General features: G+C 40.5%; 1 protein-coding gene across 2 annotated transcripts in view; it reads left to right on the plus strand.

Moving 5' to 3' along the window:
• Window positions 1-22243, plus strand: part of LOC132391514 (histone acetyltransferase KAT6A-like) — a 187572-nt gene that overhangs the window by 116017 nt on the left and 49312 nt on the right. For both annotated transcript variants that reach the window (XM_059964802.1, XM_059964811.1), the window contains exon 9: window positions 16958-17073. In XM_059964802.1, the coding sequence (XP_059820785.1) occupies window positions 16958-17073 (116 nt within the window). The remainder of the gene's footprint in view (window positions 1-16957; window positions 17074-22243) is intronic.

Below are 22243 nucleotides of genomic sequence, written 5' to 3' on the forward strand. Positions count from 1 at the left end.
GAAAAGAGAGGGAGGTATATTAGGCAATAATTCCAGAGCTTGGAACATGAACAGTTGACACCAGCTGAGATGAAGGCAAAACGCAGAGGAACACAAACCCTCCACTGGCCGTGGGGAAGATGGTGGTTACAAAGATAGTTGTTTCTGAGCATAAGGATGTGAATGGATTCTTATTTTGATTGTCCGGAAGCTAGCATAGGTAATTCAGGTCAGTGAAGTTTGTTAGTGGCATATTTATCTCAATCAGTGTTGGAAATGTAAGTTTTTTAAAAACTATTCGGATCGGTGGGCACCTGAAAGCTGCATTCTGAAATGAGCTACGATCACTGCAAGTTGAATAATTTTTTTACAAAAATACCTTTATTTTTGGAACGAGCTTCCAGTAGAAGTGGTAGAGGCAGGTTCAATTTTGTCATTTAAAAAAAAATTGGATAGGTATATGGACAGGAAAGAAATGGAGGGTTATGGGCTGAGTGCAGGTAGGTGGGACTAGGTGAGGGTAAGCGTACGGCACGGACTAGCAGGGCCGAGATGGCCTGTTTCCGCGCTGTAATTGTTACATGGTTATATTATAAATTCAAAGCACAAGAGTGCTATTATACAATTATATTACAAACATGCCTGCAAACCATGATGAACACAGACTAAACTGACGCATTCCCATCCCTATCAAGGATGGCATTTATTCCCCTGATGTGCCGATTAGTTTCGGAACACCTCAATGTTATGTGTATACCGTGTGTTCTTTTTGTACTGTTACCCAGGTCTGGGCATACTCCCTGAATATTGCTAGGCACTCATCCAGGGCGGAACCTGTCTCCAGGACCCACGGATGGCTATTTTAACTAGGACTTCCTCATCTGTCCATGCCCCTCCTTATTGGATGGCAAACCTGCTGTTTTCCGACAGTAGGATTGCTAAACATTTGAGTGAAGTATTAGCCATGTCACACAGTGCAGAATGTAACAGAGATTTTCACTTAATACTTTAACTTGCATGACTAATCCACTAATTAGCTGTTGCAATTCCTTCTTGCTTAGCCTCAAAGCTTGGCCACAATGCTGACATTTGATTATAATTTGCCCTTGGTCTTGCACTGAGATCCATTTAAGATCAAGAAATCCTCTTGAATGTGGTCCCCTTGAAGTGTCCAAAGTGCTTCACATAACCATCACATCACAGAACTTGCATAAGTCATTGCAATGGCCAGAGTATGATTCTGGGGCTTTTGTTTAACAGCTCCCCCAGTATGTCAAACTGAAGTTTGTCTGCTTGTCTTTAGAGTGGGTCAGACCTACAAAGAAATGAGTGCTGCCAACGAGGCTTATGGTGAGCACCTCAAGAATGTGTAGTCCTCCCAGCTGATTTCCACTTTGCCAAGGATGGAAGCAGATCTTCCTTATAGACTGAAGTCAGTGACAGTAATTCTGATATCATGTAGATGATAACAACCAAACCTTGAAGTCGGTTTGCAGTTGTTGTCTCAGCAAGCCACGCTTTCATCTCTGTGGTCTTGATGAGGATACCCAACGTGTATTGGAATCCCACTTCATTGAGCACCTTCATTCTGTCCACCATAGAAAGCAGGATTTCCAGTTGATCGTCCATTTCAATTCTACTTCCCATTCTCATTCCGACATGTTGGTCCATGACCGCCTCTACTGCCACGATAAGGCCAAACTGAGGTTGGAGGAGCAACACCTTATATTCCATCTGGTTAACTTCCAGCTTGATAGCATGAACATTGATTTCTCAAACTTACAGTAATTACCCCCCTCCTTTCCTTTACCGTTTACCATTCCCCATTCCCGTTTCCCTTTTATACCTTCCCAACTGTGCATCACCTCCCTCTGGTGCTCCTCCCCATTCCCTTACTTCCATTGTCTTCTGCCCTCTCCTATCAGATTCCCCCTTCTCCAACCCTTTATTTTTTCCACCAATCGGCTTCCCAGCTCTTTACTTCACCCCTTCCCCTCTCGCAGTTTTACCCATCTCCTACCACCTTTACTTCTTCCTCTCCTCCCCCTGTATTCTTCTTTGACTTCTCTTTCTTTCCAGTCCCAATGAAGGATCTTGGCCCAAGGTGTCAACTGTTTATTCCCATCCATAGATGCTGTGTGGCCTGTTGAGTCCCTCCTGCATAATTGTGTGTTTTGCTCTAGATTTCCAGCATCTGCAATAGCTCTTGTGTCTTGGTGAGGAAATCCATTTGTTCATAGGCTAGCAAATTAACTGAAGTAGGTTGATCAGTGAGAAACTGTTACTAGTTGCTCCCACGCCAGCTGCTTGAATTTTGAGAGAGGTGGGAGGGGAAATATCGAAGTTTAACCCAAATTTGCAAGTACTTCTCCCAGCATGTTTAGCAATATATAGTCTACCACTATTGATTGTAGGCCAGTGTGTGCTGTGGAGAAAACTGAAATAAACAAATGCTTTGGATCCTCAAAGGATTAAGGCAGACTGCCAGTATTGTTCTGTGTGCCCAGTGTGTTTGCTTCGTTGAAATCATATGCTGTGCACTGATCACATGATCAGTGTCACAGCTGCTGTGACATTTCAGTGGCCAGCAAGTTAACTCACATTTCCTTTGCAAATAGGTGAGAGTGTAAATCTTTGCATTTCTTTCCTCCTCAGAAGGAAAGGCTTTTTATTCAAGATAAAGTTCAGTAAAACTGGTAACGTTTCAAATTTTTGTTCTTTTCCTGTGTTTGCATATTCATGTTTAAACAGTTGTATTGGAGCCAAATGTCAGCATTCCCACGTGAATTTCAGTTGGAAGAGAGGTGAAGACACATAGGAAATAGTCTGATAACATGTGCATTGGCTCAGGAAGACACATTCTTTCAATTGTCAGTCTTTATTGAATGATGTATTGTTTCAGAGTTCATCGTGGGCAGAGAGATATAGTTTACAGCACCACTGCAAAATCTCCTCGAGGTTATGCCTATCCAGAAGAGGTTTCTTCCCACTCTTCAGAAATCCAATCTCACTGGTCCCCCGCCGTGATCTCTGCTGCTCCACATTTCTTTAAACTAGTGCTCCCCCAGGCCAGTTGAGTCCTGATAAAAGGTCTCGATCAAAAATGTCAACTGTTTTCCTCCATTGATGCTACCTGACCCACTTCATTCCTCCAGTTCCCTTGTGTGTTGACAAGGAAGATATAGACCAGGTTATCAATTGCTGTTAATCTTAAATTAGCTGAATTGAAGTTAAATCTGTGTAGTTGGAAGTTTCTAACATGATGAAGAAATAAATTACTGACTTGTTAGTCTATTAAACTCTGCAGGCCTTTGGAGTTCTGAAATGGTCTTTGTAAGGCCTGCAATGATTAATAGCATGAATTTATCATTCAACCATCAGGCTCCTGAACTTGCTTGGATAACTTCACTCATCTCAACTCTGAACTAATTCCATAACCTGTGCACCCTTCCAAGGACTCCACAGCTTATGTTCTCAATATTATTTATTTAGTGTTTTTTTTGGTATTTGCAGTTAGTCTTCTTTTGCACGTTGGTTGTTTGTAAGTCTTTGTAGGTTTTCATTGATTCTGTTATATTTCTTTGTTCTACTGTGAATGCACTTAAGAAAATAAAACAGGGTTGTATATGGTGATGTACCGTGTACATACTTTGATAATAAATTTACTTTGAACTTTTATCCAAGGATTTTTAAGAATCCGTTGAGGTGGATGTTTGACTACAATTATACAGAAAAGCACACTTTCTGCCATTGGTTGTGCATCGTCATGTATTTTAAGAACAGTTTCACCTTGCCACTCTCACTAAGAAATTCCTGGCATTTTGAAGGAGGAAAAAGCAGTGTTCAGTGCTCACAATCGTTGCCTGAATGTTAATGCTCTGCTTTGGTTTGGAATAAATAAAAAGCACACGCAAAAAAGTATTTAGCCATACCCTGATAATGTAATAATCATCTTTAAATATGGTGGCAAAGAAAAGCTTCAGATGCTGGAAATGGGAGCAAAGATAAACTGCTGGAGGAAATTAGCAGCTTTGAGGAGGCAATAGGATGGACAAACATTTCTGTTCAAGACCCTGCACTAGGGCAAAGATTGCAGAGGGCAGATGACCAGTGTAAAGAGGTGAGAGAGAGGGCTGAAAGGTAGAGTGGGACGATAATGGGCAATGTGGAAGGTGGGTGGTGGGGGTGGGGTGGAGATCGAAGCTGATGGATAGAAACAGATACGATGAAAATTTTGGAGAAGAGCCAGGTGGGGGAGGGGGAAGAAGAGATGGAGGCTAGAAAGTGAAGCAGATAAGGGAAGGCTGATGGGCAGATGCCTATCATCCTTATCTGATTCCACTTATCATTCACCTGCCACCGTCTCTAAACTTCCCCCTCTGCCCGCCCCCACTTGGCTCCATCTGCTCATCAGCCTCCCATCTCGCATCCTTCTATCTATCACCTGCTTCACTGTACTGCCGTCACAAGACAAAAAATTTCTCAACAGACAGTACTCTGCAAAAGTCTTGGGTACGTTTATATAGCTGGGGTGCCTAAGGCTTTTACACAATACTCTATTTGTCAACATGGAGTGGAGAGCATGTTTGTTAATCTGGCGGGAGCAAAGGATATTGGGAACAGCGTTGGTGGAGTGCCTTGGATGGGGTGTGGGACAGGCGCCAGAAAAGGATGTCATGGGTGGGGTGGCGGGGGGGGGGTGGCACAGGTGCAGACACACCCAGCCTTGAGACACCAGGCAAAGTCATTTGATTCCAAACATTTGGCTTATTGAGCATTACAGAATGTCTCTCAGGTGCTTCCTCATTCCTTCCCACTCTCAGTCTACAAGGGAAATCTGTGTCAGAATCAGGTTTATCATCCCTCACTCATGTGTCTTGAAATTTGTTGTTTTTGTGGCCGCAGTACAGTGCAATACATAAAATGAATACAGTACTGTGCAAAGTCTTAGCCACCCTAGTGCACGCCCTCTCTCCACCTCTCTCCCCTCCTTCCCCCATCACAATATATATGTATTTGACGTTTGCACAATACTGTATGTCAGTGATATTAAATCTGATTCTGGTTGTCACCCCGCCCTCTCACCTCTTTATACTAACCATTGTTCATCTACATTTCTCAATTGTATAAATCTGTCTTGCTGAGAAAATTTGTTCTTGCACTTGATCACTCAGTGACTTTCATTTTGTCTTGAACCATGGTCTTTTTTTGTTTCTGCTCATATGCCCTTAGAGTGGTATCAAGAGAAAAAGTTTTATTGAAGCCTGAATGCTATAAACAAAGTAATTCAAACTGAAGATTAATGGTGCTCCTAGGAACTTTATTTCAAACTTTTATACTCAGATTTATGTTTGTGTAAGTTCATACAGTTTGTTTTCTTTGAAAAGGTAGTATTGATGAACAGGTCTTTGCTTTTACAGCAACGCTATTGGCTCAGGAGATTCTGTCATTGGTTAATCAGCCCTGGGCGATCTATACCTTCTGCAATTTATTCTTTGTGAAGTAACTGAGCATGGAGTAAGCAGGCACTGGATCAAATTCCCAGGGCTTTGCAGTTGTTTAGATACAGGTCTGTTTCAGCCTTGTGTCTCACTCAATCACATTTGTTGAAAGGCTAGTCTATATTATTTGGTGTCGTTTTGGGGTACTACACAATGGCTTGCTGAATTCTGAGAGGACACAGAGTTCCACCTATTATCTTCCAAACTACTATGACTCAATGTGGGTTTCCAGAAAACATGCTGATGATGGCATTTATGTTTTTATGTAATTTTGGTAGGTGTGGATTGGTATGTTCTGATGTGAAGAATAAGCTAGATAAATTCTGTAGAAAATGAAGTTCAGGGATCAGAAGGTGTAGGTGCACGAATTACTAAAATTAACCATAAATAAGCCACAAAAGAAGCAAACGAGATTGCGGTTCAGTGCTGGTGCAACAGGATTGGTAAGTTGATGAGGCCACCCTCAGGGTAGAAGAGCAAAACCTTATATTCCATCTGGCTAGCCTCCAACTTGATGGCATGAACATGTTTTTCCTACTGCTCCCCTCTTCCTCTATTCCCGACTCTGACCTTTAACCACTTCTTACCTGTTTATCTCTTGCCCTGCATTCCCTCTACCTTCCCTTTCTCCGATGGTCCACTGTCCTCTCCTATCAGATTCTTTCATTTCCAGCCCTTGACCTTTCCCACCCAACTGGCTTCCCCTTCACCTTCCAGCTATCCTCATTCCCCTGCCACCACTTTTTTATTCTGGTGTCTTCCTATTTCCTTAGTCCTGAAGAAGGGTTTCAGCCTGACATTTCCATAGATGCTGCTTACCTGTTGAGTTCCTTCAGCATTTTGTGTGTGTTGCATTGGAAAATTTTGTTCATCTTGCAGCATTAAACAATTAAGAAAAATGCCAAAAGTAAGAATTAGCTTGAGGGAAAACCAGAATGGAGAGGTTATAGCTATGAGAGAATAGCTAAGAATCTCCAGAAAAGATAAAACAGAGTTAGAGATCTTAGTGATATCATATTAAACTCTCACATATTCTTGATGTAGATTTTACGAAATGGGAATTCGGGAGAAACCTCAGGAGGATTTTAAGCATATTGTTCTCATGTATTCAATGCAAGCACACAAGGAAGAGAAGAATTATGTGGATATTGATGAGTTAAGTAATAAATTAACTAAAAATAGGAGAGAGCCACAGTAGTTCCATAAGACCATGCCTGCAAGAAAATGAATATCGGGACTATATGGTGACATACATGTAGTTTGATAATAAATTTTCTTTCAGCTTTGATCTCCTCACATCCTATGTGAAGTAGTTTCTCTCTGGAACGTGTTTAACTGATGAACAATCAAAGTTCTTTGGGAAGAGAATCCCATACCAAAGATAGAACTAAGTCCTCTTGATCTCAATTCTACATGACCTATTCCTTATCTTTGGATGATTAGTCCTAAAGAGGAACAAGGAGTTTCATGGCTCCAGTGTTGATCTCTTTAGCCACATGGTGTTGAGCTGTTCATGTGTTAACTCTTCAGTAGTTGAAAACTAAAGTATGCACAGGGTGTTTCCCACTCTGGATAAGGAGCACCACGGTAGCGCGATGCTCGGGGCGTTCTGGAGTTTGGAGTTCAATTCTGATTTTATTCTGTAAGGAGTACCTCTACATCCTCATTTGTGGAATGGGTGGGGTTTTTCTGGGTCATCCAGCTTCACCCACAGTCCAAAGACATACCAGGTAGTTTAATTGTTCCAAGATTAGGTTAGGGTTAATTGGGGTTGTTGAGGGTTGCTGGTGTGGTGTTGCTTGAATGGCTGGAAAGACCTACACTATGCTGTATCACTAAATAAATAAATAGGATTTCCTGACTTCCCTCTGATTGTAGGTATTAATTGGGAATGAAGCACATTCCCAGAGTGAGTGAAGATGAGAAATCCTTTCCCCTAAATGACATTGTTCTTGTTCTTAATGTTTTTCTGTGGTGCATGATTACATAAAATCAAACATATTGGATTGTTTACCAAAATTAACTCCACCACATTCGTTCATTAATGAGGAGAAGATAGGTTGGCAAGGTAATTGACCTAGACGGGCTGCATGGCCCTTGCAATATTATTGTACATTAGAGAAAACTAAACCCTCAGGAAGCAGTAGTCTAGAAGTCAGTGTAGGTAATTTGATATATTTACTGTACATTCAATAATCTTTCTTACTGTGATGCAAAAGCCATGAAATCTGAATGCAGTTTCCGCACATAAATTGTATCATAAATCTCCCTTCAGCTTGAAGATGTGCTTTTTTGTAATGATCTGTGTGACGACAAGCTCTTCCTCCTAGAAAATTAAACCAGTTATGGTTTAGATCAGTGTGTACATGTGATATAAATTTTATGGTTTAGAAATGACTAGGGCCAGCAGAAAGAGAGCCAATGTCTTTAAATTATCAAGACATTTGTGCTTGTGATTAGAAGTAGCATGATTGCAGGCTTTTGCTCAGTATTCATGATCAGCTTTCCCCCAGAGATGAAGCATTTTCCTTTGTTTCCACAGACGCATGTGGTAATGATGATCTCTTTTTCTTAAATTATCACCTAATTCAGAGTGAAATAACTGCATCATGACGGCCCATGTGGAGAAAAGTGCTCCTTTGTATTGTTTTATATCCCTATCGAGAATTTAACACATGCTGTCCATTTAATTCCATACAGTCTGTCTTGATTTTTCTTGCTTTTTTTGTTGTTACTCCTCTTGTTCTTAAATGGCTTTATGTTTTATTTATAAAGATTAGCTTTATTTGTCAAATATACATCAAAGCTTCGGAACATACAGTGAAGTGCATCATTTGCGTCAGTGACCAACAGCCGGAGGATTGGGGCAGCTTGCAAAAGTGGTGCCAAGCTTCTTATGCCAACATAGTACGCCGACAGCTCACTAACCCTAACCCTCCTCCTTTAAAATATGGGAAGAAACCCATGCAATCATGGGGGAAATGTGCAATTGCCTATAGACAGTGGTGGGAATCAAACCCCTGCCGGTGGTGCAGTTATTTGTGCATATTAACACTTCTTCATTTATTTTGTACTTGTGTCAGTGTTCTGCTATCTGAATAATTGACTGAAATAAGAATATATAATTCTTTTAGTCTGAACTTCAAAGTAAAACTGTTTTGCAGAGTAATCAGGATCAGGTTTAATAACACCGACATATTTCATGAAATATGTTGTCTTTGCAGTAGCAGTACAATGCAATACATAATAATAGAGAAAAAATAGTGAATTACAGTAGTTAAAATCGTATAAAAATAAAAAAAAAGTAGTGATGTAGTGATCATGGGTTCAATGTCCATTCAGAAATCAGATGGCAGAGGGCAAGGAGCTATTCCTGAATCGTTGAATGTGTGCCTTCAGGTTTCTGTACCTCCTTCCTGACGGTAACACTGACAAGAGGGCGTGTCCTGGGTGAGGAGGGTCCTGATTGATGGATGTCACCTTTTTGAGGAATTGCTAAAATTGAAGATATTCTGGATACTTTGGAGGCTGGTGCTCATGATGGAGCTTACTGAGCTTACAAGTGATACTTAGTGGGAAAACAAAGAAGCAGGAGAATGATTGATTCAATCCAATCAGTCTTTTATTTCTAAAGGTTAGCTTTATTTGTTCCACATACATCCAAACATAACAGCAAAATGTGATGGTTTGTGTCAACAACCAACACAGTCTGAGGAAGTGTCACCACGCTTCCCACACCAACATAGCGTGCTCACAATTTACTATCCCCAATCTATACATCTTTGGAATGTGGGAGAAAACCCATGTGCTCACAGGAAAATGTACACCTCCTTACAGAAAGCAGTAGAAATCACACATCTATTGGTGATTGCTGGCACTCTGAAGTGATTGTGCTAACCAAATTGACACTGCAGTGCCAATTTGCATAGCTTATCGATTTAATCATCACCCACTATTTTCCTATCTCCAAACGCCCCCCTTTCTTTTGCTGAACTGTTAACACATTGACTGTTAACACATTTTCTGCATTATTTTCTAAACTTATAAATGAACTCAGTTCTCTCAGTCATCTGTAAGAAGTATCACTTGCTGTTTTGTAATTTTTTGGTGATCCTTCAGTAACTCCTCAGTATGGGAACCTCATGAAAGTTTTTGGTTCCTGTCCTGTCCTGTTCTTTCACATTTTTAAATATTGCCATCAGATGATCCCCTAACCAGTTGTGTGAAAACAAAAGAAAATTTCAAATATAAATTTATACTTTTCATAGCATGGAATATGATTCTGAAAATGTGTAGTCTGAAAAGAAATTGCAGCTCCCAGAAGTGGAATTAAAACTGAAAAGGCTGGAAGTGGTCTGTCTATTCTGTTTCTCTTTCCACGGATACTGTCAGGCTTCTAAGTACAGCAATTTCTGCTTTTACTTTGGATTACCAGTGACTGCAGCTCTTTGCCTTGCTTTAAAGTGGAGCTGTCCTCACAACTACAAATGCATTCTGTCTGCTCAAAGCTTCAACTTCTTTAGGGGCTGTATGTTAATGCAGAAACTTACAACTTGTTCTTTTCAATAAGACAATTACTCTATTTTTAATTTTATGATGTTACATGGTGAATATTGCCAGAATGTGAGGATGCTGAATGAGCCGTTCTGTTTGAGGAGCATGTCCCACATCCATAATCCTCATCACTGTGTTTTGTCTTCAAAAAAACATTTCCTCCTGTATTAAAACTATAAATGGCATAACTCACCTGTTGCAGTGTTATTCCTCTTATTTGCCTTCTGGCACAACAGACAGCAAGCTTGCTCTTTCTTTAGCAGTTCTTTGTTTTTTATGAGGCCGAGTTGCTAGTTCAACTCTCAACCCAGCATGGATGGACGAATGGAAAGTGTGCAAGGAGCCAGCCAGGTTCAGACCCAGGGCCACTTGTCTCAAAGACCAGTGTTGATACCACTATACCACTGGTCGACACACCTGTTGCAGCACTTGCCCCAAAATAACTGAATCGTGCAGTATACCATTTCATGCTAAAGTATTGCTTAAGGCTCCAACATTAAGGGAATGACTAATCGCGTTCATGTTCAAACATGTGCCTTTGGTGAGTTTTCTTTGTATAGCTAAGTTTGTATATATAGGATTATCACTGAGCAAAGTTCAGGTTATCTCAAGAACACCTATAGGCACTTATTTCTGATATCTCTTGTGTTGCTGCATTGTATTCACTGTGGTCACTCATGTTGATAATGTCTACGAACATTCCTGTGACGCATCAGGAAAGCTGACAAGACTCCCTCTTGAAGATAACCACAAAAAAATTCTAAGGGAGGAGAAAGGCATATAAAAGAAGTTCACTGAAAATATGCACAAAATGCGGGTGGAACACAGCAGGCCAGGCAGCATCTATAGGGAGTCTTTGGGGTCTCGGCCCAAAACGTCGACAGCGCTTCTCCCTATAGTTGCTGCCTGGCCTGCTGTGCTCCACCAGCATTTTGTGTGTGTTGTTGTTTGAATTTCCAGCATCTGCAGATTTCCTCGCGTTTGCTCACTGAAAATATGGCTTGGTTAGAATGAGGAACTTTCCAACACTACCTAGCCCTAGATGCAAGAAGTAAAAACCCTTTATATCAGGGGATCCCGACCTGGGCTTCATGAACCTATCGGTTAATGGTAGGGGTTCACAGCATTAAAAAAAGTTGGGAACCCCTGCTTTAGATGCTTACCATAGATTGTCCACGGAGAATTGAGAAACCACTCTGGTAAATTTCATATAACAGTGTGAAATTTACACGTATATTTAGAGACTTCCGTTCTGTAAATGTATACCAGGAAAGTGAAGAATGAAGGATGGTGAGGAGTCCCTAAATGTCCTCTTGAGAATTTTCTCAGCCTGCTTGCTTCTGACCAACAAGAAAGCAAGCAATGTTGAACCTAGTATTGTGGAACAAGGTTGGGCTAATTAGAGTGTTGCAGAATGAAAGCATTAGGATGAAACTGAGCAGAATGTAACTGGGTTTGAAGTAGTTATATAAATGGACAAAGAAAGATCAGAAGGTGAATATACCTAATGGGAAATGAGTCATTTTTATTGATCTAAGGTGCCACATCAGTTTGATGGAATAGGAAGAAAGATTAGCCAGGGAAAATGGAAAGATGCATTGGCAGGCCTTTAAGACAGAGAGTAGTGTGTGTGCAAACTGGAAAGCACCTGATCATGGATTAGGATTGTGAAGAACTCATTTATGTCAAAGACCAAAGTAATAAATTAGAAAAAAACTTTTTTTCCAGTATTTATTGAGTGAGAATAAAACAGCAGTGGTCAAAATAAAGCTTAAAAGTAATGTGTTCTGTCCTTTTGTAAAACAATTGCAAGCTACATTCATAAATACAAGCACAATTGCAACTGAGAAGGAAGAGCTTGTTCTCAGTGGATAGGCAGAGGAAAGGATGAATGAGGTTTGAAAAGAAGAAACAGGAAGTCAAAGACAACCATCTTTGTCAGCATGATGAATGATAAGCGAAAGATATAATTAACAAAAATTGGTAAGAGAGGTTCATGAGATACTGTGTTTTGGTAGGGCATCTGTCTTTAGGGGCATGACTTTAATTAAAAAATAGAAATAATTATTTAATATTTTTCACTCCACCATCAACTGCCTCAAGCCTTGGAGAACTTCTCCAAGTCTCTGAAGAGTTGCCTTAACAGCCAGTTTTGTGACTAAGTTTTCGGTCAAAAGCTTTAATTTCCTCTTGTGTAGTTTAGTCTTGAATTTTGTATGATGATTCTAAACAACACCTTGAGAAGTTTTAGTACTTTAAAGGATTGTTCAACATGAAAATGGGACCTTTCACACAAGAGGTACATGCCAACCAAGGTTCACATCTAAGCTAGTCCCTTTTGCCCATAGTTGACCCATATCCCTCTAAACCAGAAGATCCCTCAATTAATGGTAAGGGTCCATGCATAAAAAAAAGTTGGGAACTCCTGCTCTAAGCTTTTGATATCCATGTACCTGTTCAAGTATCGTTTAGATCAGGGATTCCCAACCTGGGATCCACGGATCCCTTGCTTAATGGTATTGGTTGGTGGCGTAATAAAGGTTGAGAATCCCTGTTTCAGATGTTGTAAATATACCTGCCTCAACCGCTTTCTCTGCCAGCTCATTCCATGTATTGACACCCTTTGGGTGGCAAAGTTGCCCCTCAAGTTCCTCTTAAATTATTCCCCTCTCAACTAAACCTATATCCTTTAGTTCTTGTTTCCCCAAACCCTGGGAACCCCTGACACATACACTCTATCTCTGTCTTTGAGCTGGTCCATACCAACCAAGATACCCCATCTAAGCTTGTCCCATTTTTTGGGATTTGGTGCATACCGTCTTAACTTTTCTTATCCGTGTACCTAGCAGATCATTTGACAAACCACTTTTGTGTTAAAACAAAAGTTGCCCCTCAAGTTCCTATTAAATCTTTCCCTTCTGACCTTAAACCTATGCCCTCTAGTTCTGGAACCCTCAATCCTGAGGACACCCTATCTATACACCCCCCCCCCCCCATGATTTTGTACTGCTCCATAAGATCACTCCATCTTCTACATTCAAAGAAATAAATTGGAAATCACTTAACTGTGTTTTGAGGATTTCCAGGTTCTATGTCCTTATTTCTGTAATATAGTTGGATTTTCTGGAAAGAGCTTGTTCATTTTCTGAAATTTGAATCTAGGTGCCTTAGGCCCCAAGTTACATGAAGGACAGATTAAATCTAAAGGGTGGATTTGAATCAGATTATTTTTCTTCTTGCAAAATTAAAATATGCTTAACAGATGTCATTTTAAAAAAAAGCTAAAAGAGCAAACGAGTGTTCTTGGCAGTGCACACTATTAAAACTACAAGATTTGGCAAGTAGTTTACACAAGTGGCCTATACAATAGGGAATTCAGGTCTTAATCAAGACTTCAGAGCTGAGTAGACTTTCAATGTCGTGTACTTACAGATACAAGGTTATTTAGCCAACTTTTAATTTTGGTTTACTAGCGTATGGTGGCTTGAAAAGGTATTCAGCACCCCCTTAACCTTTGTTCACAAAAATGAGCATTACAACCATAGATTTTGATCAATTCAACTGAGAATTTTATTTATGAATCGCATGCTCCCTTTTTTACAAAAAATCGAGCTGAAAAAAACAGGAAAAATTGTAAAGCATGGAAAACTAAAAATTCAAAAACTGATGCGCAGTATTAAATTTATGCTACACATATCGTTTAGTGTTGAGGCCATAATGTTCCACTTCAGTCTCATCCGACCATAAGACCTTCTTCCACATCTTTACAGTATCTTCTATGTAATGCTTTGCAAAGTGTTTATGGGCAAGGATATGCTTTTCTTAAAAGCGGTATGTATGGTGTAAATCTATTACTGCATACCTGCCAGGTCACACCATCCCTACTGTAAAGTATGGTGAAAGTAACACCCTGTAGTGTGGATGCTTTTCAGCAGTAGGGACAGGAAATCTGGTCAGGATTGATGGGAAGATGAAAGCTGCTGAATGCAGAGAGATCCTGGATAAAAACCTGCTGTCCTCTGCCAAGAAGCTTAAACTGGGGAGGAAGCTTGTCTTTCAGCAAGACAATGACCCAGTGCACGCTGCCAGAGCAACCATGGAGTGGCTTCAACTGAAGAAAATTGATATTCTTGAGTGGCCCAGAGTCCTGACCTTTACCTAATTGAACATCTCTGACAAGATCTCAGATTGCTGTTCACTGCTGATCCCCAACTAACCTGGCACAGCTTGAGCAAATTTACAGTAAGTTTCCAAAGCAGTTGGAGGGGGTGCTGGGTCCCGATGCTCTTGGAGATGTTATTGAAATTCTGAAATTTTATGGATTGGACTGTAATTCATATTGACCTCTATCAGTTCTGTTGACCCTTCCGTCAAGGCCAACAGTTCTATGTTTCTTTCATGTTCTCACCCATTCTTTCTTGTTGCTGATTGGTGGACTGTTAGTGATCTGTTAGTTTTTTGTGTGGGGGTGTTAGGGGTTTGCAAAGTTTTGCTTATTTTTCTTGTGAGGCACGTGGAATTGATGTCTTTCTTTCAACTACTTCTCTGGTTTTCTGTATTTTATGCCTATCTGGAGAAGACAAACCTCAGAGTTGTATTCTGCATACATACTTTGATAATAAAATGAATATTTGCATCTTTGAACCTTTTGAATGCACAAATCTTGTTCCATCACATTGTGCAAAGCTAATAGACACTATTCTAAAAAGGCTACTGGTTGTAATGTCTGTGGGAGGTGGTTCAACTAAGTACTGAACAAAGGGGGGTGAATACTTTTGAAGTGCTTACATTTCAGTTTTTGATTTTTTTTCAATGCTTTACAATTTTCCCTGTTTTTTGGTCTCTACTGTGAAGAACGGAGCATGTGATTCACAGATATAAATTCTCAGTTAAATTGATCAAAATCACTGATTGTAATGTATATTTAAGAGTTCTGTTTACTAAGTCACAGTAGTTCTGAAAAGTCAAACTTGTATTCCCATTTGATAAACTTGACTTTGTATTATAAACGTAAGGAAATTACACACCGTCTCCGAACTAAGAGACTATTGTGTTGCAGTACTTCTGGAAAAGTTTGTCTTACTCCATGGACACATGAGTTACTTAATGCTGTCTAACTTACCTACCTGCAGGCATGGGTGTTACATGCACATGAGTGTCTATGAGCATGAATATGCTCTTAAAACAATTACCAATCTTAATATTTCCACTGGTTCCCCTTTATTTATTGAGATGTTCCTGTTTGTACAATATACAGAAAGATAAGAATGATTAAATCTGCTGGAATCTCTCAAACAGCCCATATGTTTGATGAATGGATTTTTGATGTCAAATTTCTGTTAGTGGTAAAGAGATGATCAATTCAACTGATACCTTTATGTCCTGCTTTACGGTAAACCTAGATGTTCTATATTTGTAGGCTGTTTGGTTGTTGAAGATGACTTGGCCAGATCCCAAACCTGATCTCCATGTACAAGCTTCTTGAACAAGCACACTAAATTTTATTTCCCCATCCCACTTAACTCAGTTTGCTAAGAGAAATTGTGTTCCGAATGCTACTTCAGTACAGCTTAGGAGCTCAAACTCAGCTTGATAATTATGGCTTAATTTATCAGGGTCCGTTTGTCCATTTGGCCATTGATGGAATTCATGAATATCCTCTTTTACTGCATTGTTTTCCTAGCCTTTCCTTAGATCCTCTCAATCTTGTCCACCTCCACTCATAGGCAAGAGCTGACTCGTCTTCTCCTGAGCCACTGGTATTCTTGCAACTCCTTTCCCCACTTCTGTCGGAGAAGTGGGGAAAGGAATTCTAGTATCTGCAGAATCTCTTGTGTTCAAAACAAAGAGAAGCAGGTAAGGTTCTAACAGGGTTGGATTTGGAGCAAATTAATGCCTAGAAATTCAATCATATTATCATTGCCGTGTGTCTTGTCCAGAGTAGAATGCTGCTGGGTTACATTGCAACAAATCCTGTGAAATTCATTGTTTAGTGGCAGCAGTACCTTGCAAGACCTTAAAAAAGATACTGTAAGTTAAAATAAAATTAAATAGTGCAAAAAAGGAATAGTGAGGTAGTATTCATTGACCATTCAGAAAACTGTTGGCAGAGGGGAAGGACCTGTTCCTACAACATTGATTGTGGGTCTTTAGGCTACATATTGGTAGTAATGAGAAATCATGAAATTTGGCTGGACAGTTCTTGAGGCTTCTGTTTTAATTTGGCTATTCTTGAATGGTTTTCTGGACCACTGGGCACAAAGCACCCTCTGTGGCATTGACTCATATACCAGGATTTAAATATCCTGTCTATAAAGATTGGAGCACTCTCCCTTTTTATACTTCTCTTCCATGGCAACTATAGTTTCTTGCTGCTGCCTCACTACATTGGGGAGTGTTTGATATAGTGGTGAAGCCCTGTCATAGATTGTTGCATGGCCAACTGCTCGTCACGGCAAAAAGCTAACTGCCAAACAATTGGTGATTACGTTCTGTAAATGGAAAGGCTGCCAGCACAAACACATTTCTTCATGCTTGTTGAGCCAAATCAACACTGGAAAATCTTGCAAAGATGTTTTAATGCTCCAGAAGTGAACATAATAACAGTATTTTCTTTATTTAAGGGCAGGAAAGAGCAAAAGGGCAGCAGTGCTGGTTATTCATGCAAGTGCATGCAGAGTGAAAGTTAAGCAATGCCTATTAATAGAATGAGTCATGGTGATGGTATTTTTCTGTGGAAAATAATTGTAGGCCAAACACTAGATAACCAGTGATATGCTGGTTGTCTCTTTATTGAAGAATTAATAATTATATTTCCTGTGTGGTTTTTTCTAATAACCTATATTTATTGTAGAAAAATACTTCCAGAATTAAAAAAAATTCAAAAACTCTAATATTTGATTACATAATTTCTTCTTTAACAGAAAGTTGGAGTCACTGGCCCACCAGATCCACAGGTCCGCTCACCGTCTGTTATTGAATTTGGAAAATATGAGATCCAGACCTGGTATTCCTCTCCATATCCCCAGGAATATACCAGGTACAGTATGTTCAAGCATTCTCATTTTCTTGTTGATTATTTGAAACTGATTAAATAGACCAGTTGCTATAACAGGGAGGCAGCTGTCACTGAATTTTGTCCAGGGGCCTGACCTCAGTGACCTTGGTTTGATGCCAGCAACATTTCCAATTAAAGCAGTGGAACACTATGTCAAATTGAGTTCTTTCCATGATAAATAAAAGATGAAAATGTTGGTTATGCTAGTCATATCAGATAGAATCAGAATCAGGTTTAATTTCACTGTTATACATTGTGAAATTTGTTGTTTTGTGGCAGCAGTACATTGTAATATGTAATAATTTAAACCGTAAATTACAATAAGAAATATATACACATATATATGCTTCTATTTATCTAAATAAGTACATTTATTTATATTTACAAATGAAATTAACTAAATAGTGAAGAAAGAGAGAGAGAAAAGTACTGATGGTGGAAGGGAAGAAGCTGTTCCTGAAATGTTGTCTGTGTGTCTTCAGGCTCCTGTACCTCTATCTTTATGGTAGCAATGAGAAGAGGGTACGTCCTGGGTGGCGGGGGTCATTAATGATGGATGCCACCTTTTTGAGGCATTACCTGTTTGAAGGTGCCTTGGATGCTGGGATGATGGAGCTGGCTGAGTTTACAACTTTCTGCAGCTTTTTCTGATCCTATGCAGTGGCTTCTCCATACCAGATGGATATGCAACCAGTTAGAATGCTCTCCATGGTACATGTGTAGAAATTTGCAAGTATCTTTGGTAACATACCAATTCTCCTCAAACTCCCTATAATATATAGCTGCTATCATGTCTTCTTGGTAATTAAATCAATATTTTAGGCCTAGGATAGATCCTCAGGAGCTTGAACCTGTTCACCCTTTCAACTTTTGATCCCTCGATGAGGACTGGTATTTGCTTCCTTGATTTCCCCTTCCTGAAGTCCATAATCAGTTCCTTGGTCTTACTGATATTGAGTGCGAGGTTGACCTGCGACACCGCTCAACCACCTGATCAATCTTCCTCCTGTTTGCCTCCTCATCACCATCTGAAATACTGTCAACAATAGTTGTGTCGTTGGCAAATTTATAGATGGCGTTTGAGCTGTGCTTAGCCACCCTGTCATGGGTGTAGAGGGAGTAGAGCAGTGGGCAAATCATCCATCCTTGAGGTGTGCCAGTGCTGTTCGTCAATGCAAGGGATATGTTATTTACAATCAGCACAGACTGTGGTCTCCCAATGAGCAATTCAAAGATCCAGTTACAGAGGGAGGTATAGAGGCCCAGGATTCAGAGCTTGTTGATTAGAACTGAGGGTATGATTGTATCGAACGTTGAACTGTAGTTAATAAACAGAAGCCTGACGTAGGTATTACTATTGTCCAAGCGATCCAAGGCTGAGTGGAGGGCCAATGAGGTTGCATCTGCCGTAGACCTATTGTGGCGAAGGCATAATAGCACCAACTCTTTCTATCTCATTAAAGATAGTTCCTTTAGTGAGATAGAAAGAGTTAATGCTTTAGGTTAATTTAAATACAGAAAGTGCTGAAATACTCAGCAGCTCAGGCCACAGTGTAGGAAGAGAAACAAATCATGTTTCTGGTCAAAGACACTTTATTCATCCAAATAAAATCAGAGCTCTTACAGTCATATAGCATGGAGACAGACCTCTTTGGACCAACTGGTTATGCCAAACAAAATTCTCAACTAAGCTGGAGTCACTTGCCTATGTTTGTCCCATATCTCTCTTTTTTATGCTATGGACCAATATAATTAAGCAAGGAGTCCATGGACCCCAGCTTGTGAATTTCTGCTCTAAACCTTTTATCTCCTGTCAAAATCCCTTTTAAATGTTAATTTATCTGCCTCAACCGTCTCCCCTGGCAGCTCATTTCATATACTTACCACTGTCTGGGTGAAAAGGTTGTCCCTGAAGTTCCTATTAAATTTTTCTCCTCTCATCTTAAACATATGCCCTTCAGTTCTTGACTCCCCAGCTTTGGGAAAAGGGTTATGTACATTCACCCTATCAATGATCCTCATGATTTTACACATAAGATTAGACTTTATTCTCCTATGCTCCAATGAAGAAGTCCCAACTTGCTCAGCTTCTTATTCCCTTGAGTCCCGTCAACATCCTCATAAATGTCCTCTGCATTCTTTCCAACTTAATGGCATCTTTTCTATAGAAGGGCGACCAAAACTGAAGACAATATTTCAAATGCAGTCTCCCAAATGCCTTTCACAACTGCAACATTGCATCCTAACTTCTGTACTCAAGTGCCAATGTGCCGTTTTCACCAGCCTTGTCTACCTGTGAACCCTCTTTCAGGGGACTGTTTACTCCTAGGTCCTCTGTTCTACAACACTGCCAGGGCTTTGCCATTCATTGTGAATGTCTTCCCCTAATTTATCTTTACAAATGCAACATCTTGCACTTTCTGAATTAAACTCCATTTGCCATTTCTTGGCCCACTTGATCAAGATCCCTCTCTAAATTCTGACATTATCGTCTGTGACACCACCTATTTTAGTGTCATCTGCAGACTTACTGACCATGCCTTGTACATTCTCGTCCAGATCATTGACATGGATATCAAATGGCAGTGGGATAGCACTGAGCCACCACCATCACAGGCTTGCAGTCTGGAAAATGACTTTCCATTATCACACCACTTCCTGCCTTCAAGCCAATTCTGTATCCAGTTAGCCCTGCCCTCATCAACCTTCTTGGCTACTTTAAAAGAAAAGATCTCTTGTTTCTCTATCCATAAATGCAGCCTGCCCTGCTGAATAATTTCCAACATTTTCAGATGTTCAGCATTTGTCTTTTTAAAAATTTACCTTAATATTTCGTTTGTTGATTTTTCTTTAATATTGGGAAAGGGTGGGGTTGGGTTGGGTGGGAGAGGGAGGACCAAAAGGGAATGTCCGATCATGTGACCTGTTCTCTTTGTAATGTGAACGACACATTAAAAGGTAAAATCAGTATAAAAATTGCATTATATACTTGAATGTTTGTTTGTTCATTCATTATGTGCTGTGTCATATAACATGGGTGAACATGGTCTTTCCATGATCATGATAGGTCTTGACAGATTTTTCTACAGAAATGGCTTCTGAACAGTGTCGCTGGGTGACTCCAGCCTTTATCAATACCCTTCAGAGATTTTCTGCCTGGCATCAGTGGTCGTATAACCAGGACTTGTGATATGCACCGGCTGCTCATACGACAATCCACCACCAGCTCCCATGGCTTCACGTGATGCTGATCAGGATGGGGATGCTACACCTTGCCCAAAGGTGACCTGCAGGCTAGTGGAAGGAAGGAGCACCTTACACCTCCTTTGATTAAATTGAATTGAATTGAATTTTGGTTTATTATCATTTAGAAACCACAACTGCAATGCAGTTAAAAAATGAAACAACGTTCCTCCAGAATGATATCACAAAAGTACACGACAAAACAGACTACACCAGAAAATCCACATAATGTTTGTCAATCCCCAAATCCAGAGTCCGGAGAGGCTGCTGCATATTAATATTGCGCTACCATCTTAACACGTTCCCCGGAAGGGAGCTCCAAATCCACCAGAAAGCCAAGACTACCCAGAAACACCAAGTCAGGAGACCAACTCTACCACCCAACAAACCAAAGACTGAAGCTACAAGACCTACACAAAACCACATAGTTACAACATTGCAAACAATACCATAATTGATTAAAAAAAACAGACCATGGGCACAGTAAAAATAGTCCAAAGATGTTAAAAGACTAAGTTCGAAAGAAACCACCACACAGTTTCCACAGGTCCTCAAGGTCCCGACAGACGTGTCATCCCACGCTGGCGGCAGAAGGGAATACCCCCACTATGGACTTCCACAATGTCGCTGGACTCGGCCTCGCAGACGCAGCACACAATGAAAGCACCACCGGACCCAGCCTCGCAGACACAGCACGCAGTGAAAGTGCCCCGACCGCAGCAGACTCCAAGTCTGTCGAGCCTCCGACCATCCCCTCCGGCACAGCCTCTCTAAGCACCATCCTCTGCCCTACGACACCTCTGCCACTGGCCACTGGCAACGTGACTCCAAGGACTGGGGTCCTGTTCTTCCCAGCAAAGTCCTGGACCTCACAATAGCAGCAGCAACAAAGAAGGCCTTCCAGGAGATTCCAGATGTTCCTCCGTGCTCCCACGTCCGTTTTTCATCAGATTAGGACTGTGCACGGCACCCCAATTGACAAATCTTAGATATCAGCTCAGGAGAGGCAGCTGCAAACTGCGTTGCACCGCCATCTACTGTGTCATGCCGCCATCATGATGGAGACGTACCTCTACCCCGCCACCCAACTTGAATGCTAGCAGGAAAAAAATAGAGGGAATTGTTTGTTTTAACGTGGAATTAAAAGTTCATTTGGGTTGTGGTTCATATTCTTGCATCACCAATAACCTACTGAGTAATGGGTGTGGGAGAACAAGAATATATTCAACGTTCCAGAATGATTTTAAATGCAGTGTTTATAGTACTTGACAGAATTCAAGGGATGTGAGGGGCAACCTGTTCACACAGAAGGTGGTGCATACATGGAATGAGCTGCCTGGGGAAATAGTTGGGGCAGGTACATCAACAACACTTGAAAGAAATTTGAATAGGTACAAATGGATAAGATAATTATTACAGGGATGTATGTCAAATGTGGGCAAAGAGGGACTAACTGAAAAGGGCACACTGGTCTGCATGGGTCAAAGATCCTGTTTCCATGCTCTATGACTCTGTGACTCAATGATTGCTCAGAATTACTTTACAGAATGTGGATTATTAATCACACGCCTCATGTGGAAGGTTATTGTTAAAACCTCACCACAGGGTGAAAACCTCCAGATGGTGATTACACTTTGTCTTTGTTATTAAACTAAATGACATCATGCAGCAATGTCTCAGTAGTCGTCTTTAGAAAATATTGTCTTGCACACGTAATGCCTTCCTCAGAAGATAACGCTTGTTAATTTTGTCCATTAAATTATATTGATTCCTTTAAAATATATACGTTTTTGACTTTTGTTTTAGTGTATAAAATCAGAATGAAACTCCTTCTTCAATTACAGTAGTGATTGGTTCAGCCCTCAGGACATTAGATTGTTCTGATCCAGTGGTGTTAACTTGCTGCCTT

This window comes from Hypanus sabinus, chromosome 1 (genome assembly GCF_030144855.1).
Source record: "Hypanus sabinus isolate sHypSab1 chromosome 1, sHypSab1.hap1, whole genome shotgun sequence".
Taxonomy (NCBI): Eukaryota; Metazoa; Chordata; class Chondrichthyes; order Myliobatiformes; family Dasyatidae; genus Hypanus; species Hypanus sabinus.